We start from the raw sequence: 8,823 nt of genomic DNA, 5'->3' as shown, positions 1-8,823 counted from the left end.
ATGTTAACCTAAATGAGCTAAAAACGCGAATATTGTATATTGTATACTGCTTATAATTTCAATCAAAACTGGTTAAAAAGTGTTCAATAACTTTTAAACAAATTAAGCTAAACCGATAAGAAAAGCAGTTTTTAAGATAAGACAAAGTAATATTTGTTCCGCGCAATCAAGAAAAATTGTTCCTCTGGCTTTCATATCAAATTTCTTTTTGAAGTCTCTTGTCTTGAGGAATGGAAGTTATGAAAGTTTTAAAAACCCCTCACTTTTCACAAATTATATACACGACTGAATATTGAAAAAATTATCAGATTTTAAGCTTTTGTAATCACACTCTATTTCCTGCTCTACAAAAGAGAGCAAATGGATTGCTCAAATCACCGAAAAGAATAGACCTGCTTTGATTCAACATCTTTACTGCAGGGCCAAACAAAGTTCTCAGAATCTCTCTTAGAAGACAAACTGTACAAAGTTATAACAAATCAACTTGAGCAACTAATTTCTTTAAAGCCTTGACTTTTGTTAAGAGAATGCGAGTTACTTTGCTAATGCTATTCGCATTGATATTATTGCTATTCGTCTACTAGCTCACTGTACAGCGTTACAGTGTCTTGCCTAAAAAAAAAAAAGCCGTCTTATGTCACGCCGTCAAGTGTTCTCCCGAGAAACGCCTAAACTCGATGTGCATTTTGTTTGTTTGTAGTGGTCAGGTTGTTCGTAATGCAGGTTTAAGAGTTGATGGAGGTTTAAAGTTTTCTTTCGTGGGTGAAGTATTTTCTTTGCTTATTTTTAGAGGTCTTAGAGCATGTAAGCCGTCGACAAAAGTAACACTAATTTTGGCCTAGCTTGGTCATGCTTTGAACAACCAGGCCATGGTTAAGTTTTACTGTAGGTAATCATGTCGGGAAGTAATATCCCGCTTGGCACTAAAAGAGACAATGATCTAAGTCTCTTACCACTACTATTCAACTGAAGCTAACTGAAACATACACATGCTATGACCGGATTAGTCAGTGCTGCAATATCGGGCAGGACAATGCCCCGGGTGAAATAACTTGTAGATATAATAGGAGCCGCAGTTCTTTAATTGAATGGGGAAAAACATGTCGCAACAGGCAGACTTATTAATGCAGACGTTTCTTGTGACTTTAGCCTCAGCCACTGTAGGATGACCACCACTCAACCAGGCAGGAAAGCTTGCATCACAACGGTTCATCAGTGGACATGTGGTCACCATTTTTGTGCCTGCAGCTCCTTGGAAGCGATACCAGCCATCGAGTGTGCTGTCACATTTGTCGTTTACGTTTATGTAGTCATGTTTTCTTTCTGCATCTGTCAGATTTTGGTAATTTTGCCAGTGACATACATCAACTAAAGGAAATACACAAATGTGTAAATAAATATGTGATAAACACAGAAGACATTTGACATATGTCGTTTTGTGTTGCGTAGTCATATCTTCTTTCCGCGTCTGTCAGATTTTGGTAGTTCTTACATATGTCAACTAAAAAACAAAAAACAGGGTAATACGTAAATAACTCTCCCCTGATCCGTAGATACCTCTGTCGTGCTGTGTCGTTGGGTGTTACTTGTAGTTTGAATACAGTCACTTCATATATTTTGTTCAATTTTACATCACTTTATTACATCCGGTCATGCACAAACATTTCTATATGATTTGTCTTCGTTTCCATTTTTCCTGGGAACAAGGTTGTAAAAAGATCTCGCCACCGAAATATAGCTTCTACAATAGGTATTAATTACCAGCTTTTTGTCTGTTTATACGAGAAAATCTTCATATTTACATTTGAAATTTCCAGTTCAAATGTTGTTGGGTAACCTGTAGGTAAGCCGTAGCTGAATAAATTTGTCCTTCAAGCGATGATATTTATCGGCTCTAAGTGCGAGAACATCACAGTCAGCGCCAGTGTTTCTCCACTAAGGTATGTTTACTCTCTGACATTGGATAAACCGCTGGAAGAATATCATGTGGGATACTTTAACCAACTATGTAGTGGATTCTAACTTCATATGGGTTATTTATTATTTTTTTCCTGATACATGCCTACTTGTTAAATAAAGTTCTTAAATGTTGCAAACCGTCCTTACATAACGACAAATAAAGTTTTTAACTGTAGCTAATTAAAACAGCATAGAAGATATCCCTACTAATGATAAAACTGTGTTGCACCTTCACAAATAGCACCGTTCTTTACAAATCCATCTTTGCACTGGCAATAGTACGATCCATCCGTGTTCTTGCACTCAGACTTGGCTACAGCACCACATGGGTCGACCTGTGCAGCGCACTCGTCAATGTCTAAAAACAAAGGGATGTAAGTGTTAGTATTTCAATGTCACAATGGATGGTTAAGTGTCCCATTACGATCATAAAAGGGAATTCTGGTGGAAATAAACTACTTTACACGTGAAAAAGGCGAAAAAAATATCAGAAAAATCTCAAGTGAACCTTGTTACGAAGGAAAATAAGTACAATTGGCGCCTTAAATCCACTCCAAAGTTTTTACATTTCTAAAGTGATTACACGGCATATAGAAAGATACATTTTATTAGAGTAATCGTGTGGCTGGCTAACGGGAAACTTTCAGTGATATCAACCACACAATACTGCCATCTGCCGATCGATTGTAGGCGTTTCAGCCCTATTACTTGCATGTGGTATTACCTGCTGTTATCTACAGCGATTATCTCAATCACAGTGTTCCAGTAAAGTCTAGTGCACAGCTGCAGTTGAATTCGTTGATTCGTCTAAGTAACTAACTCTTCGCATCATTTCGCCTCCACCTGCCCACAACAGGTGTAAAATCGGCCCTGAATCGAAGCCATACCCATGCGGTCAATTCCCCATCTGTCCCCCCTTCACCAGATTGGAGGTTATGATCATGGAACTACACGCCCTACTGTGTTTGGCATGTTTAACGTTGGGTCGTGTGTTCGCTCACAGGCAAACTTTTGCAAGGAAATATACTGTACAGAAGCTAGGAATTAAAACATTTCTGCTGGAAAAGTAAAAAAGATGAAAGTTTCACAGCAACTCGTAAAAAAGGTTTATCTTTTGGTTTCCTCGTGGCAATAATAGTCAAAGACGACTTTCTTTTTGTTTTCCCTTTTCCAGTGGCTGTCAATTTCTGGGAAACACACCTTTTTATTGGCTCCTAATCGTTTGTTAACATTGCTGTTTTATTATTTACACGAACTACTACCTGTTTCACATCGTGTGCCATTAAATCCTGGTGCACAGCTGCAGTTGAATCCGTTCACTCGGTCTGTGCAGTTCCCGTTGTTCTTGCAGGGATGACTTGCGCAGTCATCGATATCTGTGTTAAAGGGATAAGGTTGAAATTTAAAAACGGTCATACCGTAAAATACCACGTTAAAGCCTCCCCCGATATAAACCCTTCTATTTGCTAACAAAGATATTATTCCCGATATAAGCCCACCCCCCCCCCCCCCCGCCACCCCCCGCCGATACGAGCCTATCTAATCTGTAAATCAGATAACGTTCTGGTCCTTTCCAGTTGCTCCAGTCACACTAGTGTTTTAGAGATGTTTTTGAAACATATTCTCCGTTTACACAATAAATGTATTACAAATGTAATGGTATATTAGCATTAATTCGTTGCCCAGATAGGTTATAACTCCTCGTTCCGAAACAATATTTCTATTCGCTTATATGCCGCCCGGAAATAAGCCTCCCCTGCCCGTCTTTAAGCCCACACAAAACCGCTTATGAAGTTATACGAGCCCAGGGCTTAAAGCGGCATTTTACGGTATACGACAAATCCCACAGCAACAATATCTGCAAAATAACCAAAAATGCATAAGATCGTTTATCGGCCCAGATTTCGCTCCTTAGAGACTTGGATAGGTCAACTGGATAGAATTATGGAGAAAAAAGAAAGTTTTGGAAAACATGTGCTTTCTTTAATCAAAAATGCATAAGCAAAAATATCTGTGAACATCGCTGTTTTGTTATTTACACGAATTATAAGGTTGGTGATGTTATCTGTTACGATTACCTGTTTCACATTGTGTCCCATTAAATCCTGGTGCGCAGCTGCAGTTGAATCCGTTCACTCGGTCTGTACAGGTTCCGTTGCTCTTACAGGGATGACTTGCACAATCATCGATATCTGTTTCAAGGTGATAAGGCAGAAAGTTAATAACGGTCACATTCGATAGAACTTGCAACAACTATCAACAAAACTCGATAACAAAACTATGCTTGAAGTTGAAAGATACAAAACTGCGCGCAAACAACTTAGAGAGAGATTAAAACCCGTAGAATTTGAATGAAAATTAACTAATTTTGGTTATAGTTACCTGATTCACATTGTGTGCCATTAAATCCTGGTGCACAGCTGCAGTTGAATCCGTTCACTCGGTCTATACAGGTCGCGTTGTTCTTACAGGGATGACTTGTACAGTCATCGATATCTGTTGTAAGGGAAAAAGGTAGAAAGATAATAATCGTGAGGAGAGAAAATCAGATTATTTAGTATATTTTACATATTCGGTTTAGATATATTTGTTTTAGTTCATTATGCATTTCTAAGTTGCAGTTTACTATTCCAGTTCATTAACCGTAACAAACACCTGTTTTTGTTGTAGATCATACCTGTAATAAGCGCTGAGATGTAATTACTACCTGTGTTAGTCTTTTTGTTGAACTGTTATCTCCCTTTATTGTTTTGAAAGTTATTAATGTTGAAAACTACAAATTCCGTTACAGCTAATCGAGCTTCCTGAAATGTATGAGATAACGTTTAGTTGAGAGTTTTTAAAAACTTTTCGTAAACCTTTAGAATTGTGTTTTCGGCTTAAATAGCCTTGCCTTGTGAAATATTCTTTTGTTACGTTCTTGGATTAAAATGATATCGTTGGACCTAAGTGCTGAGTGCTGTTGGCGGCTCTGAAGATATTTCCCTTTAACAGATTCTGGTCCTGATCCTCGCAACCAGAAAGTTTTCACAAGTTTTTACAGAAGTGCTTTCCCAGGCCAAAAATCTATTATCACATATCGGTCATATACAATAGAACTTTGTAGCAGCAGAAATATATGTCTCTGCCCTTTTCAAGCACTTTAAACAATAAGAGCACTGCAAGCGACATAGAAAGAGATTAAAAACTCCTAACATCTGAAGGAAAATAAATTTTGGCTACAGTTACCTGTTTCACATTGTACGCCATTAAATCCTGATGCACAGCTGCAGTTGAATCCGTTCACTCCGTCTGTGCAGGTCCCGTTGTTCTTACAGGGATGACTTGCACAGTCATCGATATCTGTTTTAGAAGAAAAGATTGAAAGGATTAAACTGCAATAGCTTCTGTTGATATATTTGACGGAGTCCGGCCCGGAGCAAATAGGCAAAAGAGATCATTAACTAAGTAACTTTTAAAATTTTTGCTTGTTATAAAGAAAAACAAAACATCTTTATCAGATATCCATCATTATCATAATCTAGTCAGGGAATGGCAACGGATCTGCTCCTTGAAATATCTCTGTTCCACAAACAATTTCTTGCTGGGTGGGAATCTTCTGGTTCTGACCACCCGCTGTCAGTTGCACGAGGAAGATAGAGCCTGTTTGACTGTTAATTATTAGTCGAGAGAAGATAGCAGACCTGAAACCCATCTTTGTAGCTCTCGGCTTCATGACCTTCATAGATGCTATTGCTGTTTTAACTCTAAACAAATAGTATTGCGCGGATGGAGCCCGATTGGGTTTTAAAGCTAGGCTTCTTCTTTATGAAGAGCATCTCATAGATTGAACAGTCTATGTCCATGTCTTGAGCGTTATTTTCGCTATGGGGACGTTTATTGCCGGAAGGGTTTATTAAAACTGACACTGCTGGTTAGATTACCTTAACAGAAAGGTAAAATAACTTAAATGTAAAAGTTCGTTAAAAAATTGATTAGCCCCAAGGTTGAACGCATCGCAAATATGCCTTATTTTGTAGAATGCAGAGTCTTTAATCATAGAAACAGCCTGGAAGTTGAGGCATTTTATAGCGCGTAGATGAGGCTTATTACAAGAGGTTTGAAAATAATAAATCGAAGTAAAACCCTTAACGTCTAGTTACCTAGTTTAGACATGTCACAACGAGCCTGGACTACCTCGCCAGGTTTAATTGAATCGAACCAGTAATTACCGCTGACTGCATCTTCTCCTTCACTCGCCCTAATCTCGGCGCACGACTCAGCTGGCAACTCGGCAACGGATCCAAGGGGAACTAAAAATAGAAAAGTCAAAAACATTGTTTTTTTCTTGGCGCTTTTCTGTCATTACTAAACACCACTATTGTTAAGCTCTCTTGACGAAAAACTACGGGCTTTGTTCGGAGTCCCCGGGATGCAATGAGATTCTGGGCACGCCTGTATACGACACAATTACTATCCTCAAAAAAAGATAGAGATGAACTGTTTAAAGATGAAAAATACCTCTTTTCCTGAATCGTTTAATATAGAAGCGATCGCTGTCCGGAACAAAATCTTCAGGTCTGGCTTCTTTGGTGCGGTTGTTCAACTCACATATGCCTTGGCTGATGACGTAGTTAAAGCTTTGACATCTGACGTCATCATCACAGTTGTCTAAACAATTGAGCCAGATTCCGGTCTTCTCCTCGATGTAGGTATGTCCTTTTAACATCATGCCACGGATGGAATATTCGCCTCGAATTATACACTGCTGAGCGTCCAGTTTATAAAACATCTGAGACATCAGAAGCACCGTGATGGCCATGCTTATGCCAGCTTCTGAAATTGTCATATGGAGAGAAAAATATCGAGTCTCGCATAATATGTTTCTTGTACCTTACATAAAAAATTAACTGTTAGATGCAAGCGAGCATCTCGCTCTCTTATAGCTGAGAGTCAATGAGCAGAAATAGCTCTGAATGGCAGCGACACGGCACCCCTTATTACACAGTGTTGCTTGTAAGCAATCTTGTAAGGTCTGTAAGCAATCTCGAAATAAATTTAGAAAAAAAACTACAAAATAATCTTGAATCAGGCAATAGTCTTTACTTGAAACGTATCCGTCGAATTCTAGGCGTATACAAACAAAGAGATAATAAAATAGACACACCAAAAGAATCTAGAATATCTTAAACAGAAGGGAGGTGCTGCCTCCGTTAGACAATCTCACTAACGCTCTGTATCTAGGGAGCGGCTGGTGAGGGAACGCTTTGTCAATCATTGAAATTTACTTCAATTTGTGAGAAAAAGCGGTGAAAAACTCAGGCTGCGTCCACACTACAATGGAGAAATTTGAAAACACGGCTATCTTTCTATGGTTAGGCCTACCGTCTATGGTTAGCCAAATGTTGCAAAATTCAACAACTTGCACCTTCATATTCAACAACTTATATTTATTTTCAACGACATATATTTATATTCAACATTTTATATTTATATTCAACAATACGCATTTTCTTTCAACTTCAACCCAAATTATTTTCATTCAACAAAAATATTTGTTCAACTTCAACCCAAAATAATTTCATTCAACAACAATATTTGTTCAACTTCAACCACAATTAGTTTTATTCAACAATAATAGTTATTCAACTTCTATCATGCATAGTGATTTAATAACATACCTTCTTTTATGACAAAGGTTTTGAAAGTTTCCGGACATTCGAAATATTGCCATTCAACAAAATTCCCCGTCCCTCCCCTCAAACTACCCCGAACGTTGTCACAAATCCCTAGTCACTCGCAGGTTTGGGTACCCAAACCACTGAAAGCGTAAACTGATGCAAGTGAAATCATCGACAATTCTGCTCAAAACCCATTTATCTTCTTACGAAGCCTTGTCTCAATAAATTAAAGCGTTCCTCAGCTTGCTATAAACACAATACGTCTCTGAAAATAGTCGCAATTCATAACAGAGTGTCTGATTCGAGTCCGCAGTTATAACGACATACAAAACCGAATTCACGCGCCAGAGATCCTTGTATGAACATGCGCTTGGTACCTATCGATAACCCTTGAAATGCACGTTATTTTAAACGAGAAAGGCGCTTTCTAAACCTCCGATATTGCGGCGATTAAAATCAATATACGAACGAACGGCCGTCACGCAATATGCAGGTCTCAAGCTGTGACCGATCTCTGTATGTGTTGCATGTCGGAAAAAAACTCTGGCTTAGACTTGTTTGTCGCTCTTTCCTTGACCATCCTTCCTAGTACACGTAGATTTTGTAGAATTGTGGATTATTTCATTTGCATCAGTTTTATGCTTTCAGTGGTTTGGGTACCCAAACCTGCGAGTGACTAGGGATTTGTGACAACGTTCGGGGTAGTTCGAGGGGAGGGACGGGGAATTTTGTTGAATGACAATATTTCGAATGTCCGGAAACTTTCAAAACCTTTGTCATAAAAGAAGGTATGTTATTAAATCACTATGCGTGATAGAAGTTGAATAATTATTATTGTTGAATAAAACTAATTGTGGTTGAAGTTGAACAAATATTGTTGTTGAATGAAATTATTTTTGGTTGAAGTTGAACAAATATTTTTGTTGAATGAAAATAACTTGGGTTGAAGTTGAGCAAATATTGTTGTTGAATGAAATTATTTTGGGTTGAAGTTGAACAAATATTTTTGTTGAATGAAAATAATTTGGGTTGAAGTTGAAAGAAAACGCGTATTGTTGAATATAAATATAAAATGTTGAATATAAATATATGTTGTTGAACATAAATATAAGTTGTTGAATATGAAGGTGCAAGTTGTTGAATTTTGCAACATTTGGCTAACCATAACCGTCTCCTCTAACCCGTCATGAAAACGCTCTTGAAA

At 38.0% G+C, this 8,823-nt stretch overlaps 1 protein-coding gene across 1 annotated transcript; it reads right to left on the bottom strand.

Annotated features, from left to right (window-relative positions):
- Positions 1-827: 827 nt before the first annotated feature.
- On the bottom strand, positions 828-6,760 carry LOC149104859 (uromodulin-like). The gene is made up of 5 exons (XM_089272281.1): positions 6,550-6,760; positions 6,102-6,251; positions 3,222-3,335; positions 2,189-2,317; positions 828-1,368 (listed from the first exon to the last, which is right to left on the bottom strand). Exons 1-5 carry the CDS (start codon positions 6,758-6,760, stop codon positions 1,004-1,006), a joined length of 969 nt encoding a protein of 322 aa, XP_089128407.1. The 3' UTR covers positions 828-1,003.
- Between the last annotated feature and the right edge of the window lie 2,063 nt (positions 6,761-8,823).

The sequence above is a fragment of the Orbicella faveolata genome, unplaced genomic scaffold, assembly GCF_042242905.1.
Source record: "Orbicella faveolata isolate gen_17 unplaced genomic scaffold, um_ofav_v1 contig_34, whole genome shotgun sequence".
In the NCBI taxonomy this organism is placed as follows: domain Eukaryota; kingdom Metazoa; phylum Cnidaria; class Anthozoa; order Scleractinia; family Merulinidae; genus Orbicella; species Orbicella faveolata.
Note: the sequence above shows the minus strand (reverse complement) of the source record. Positions and strands in the feature narration are given on the sequence as shown.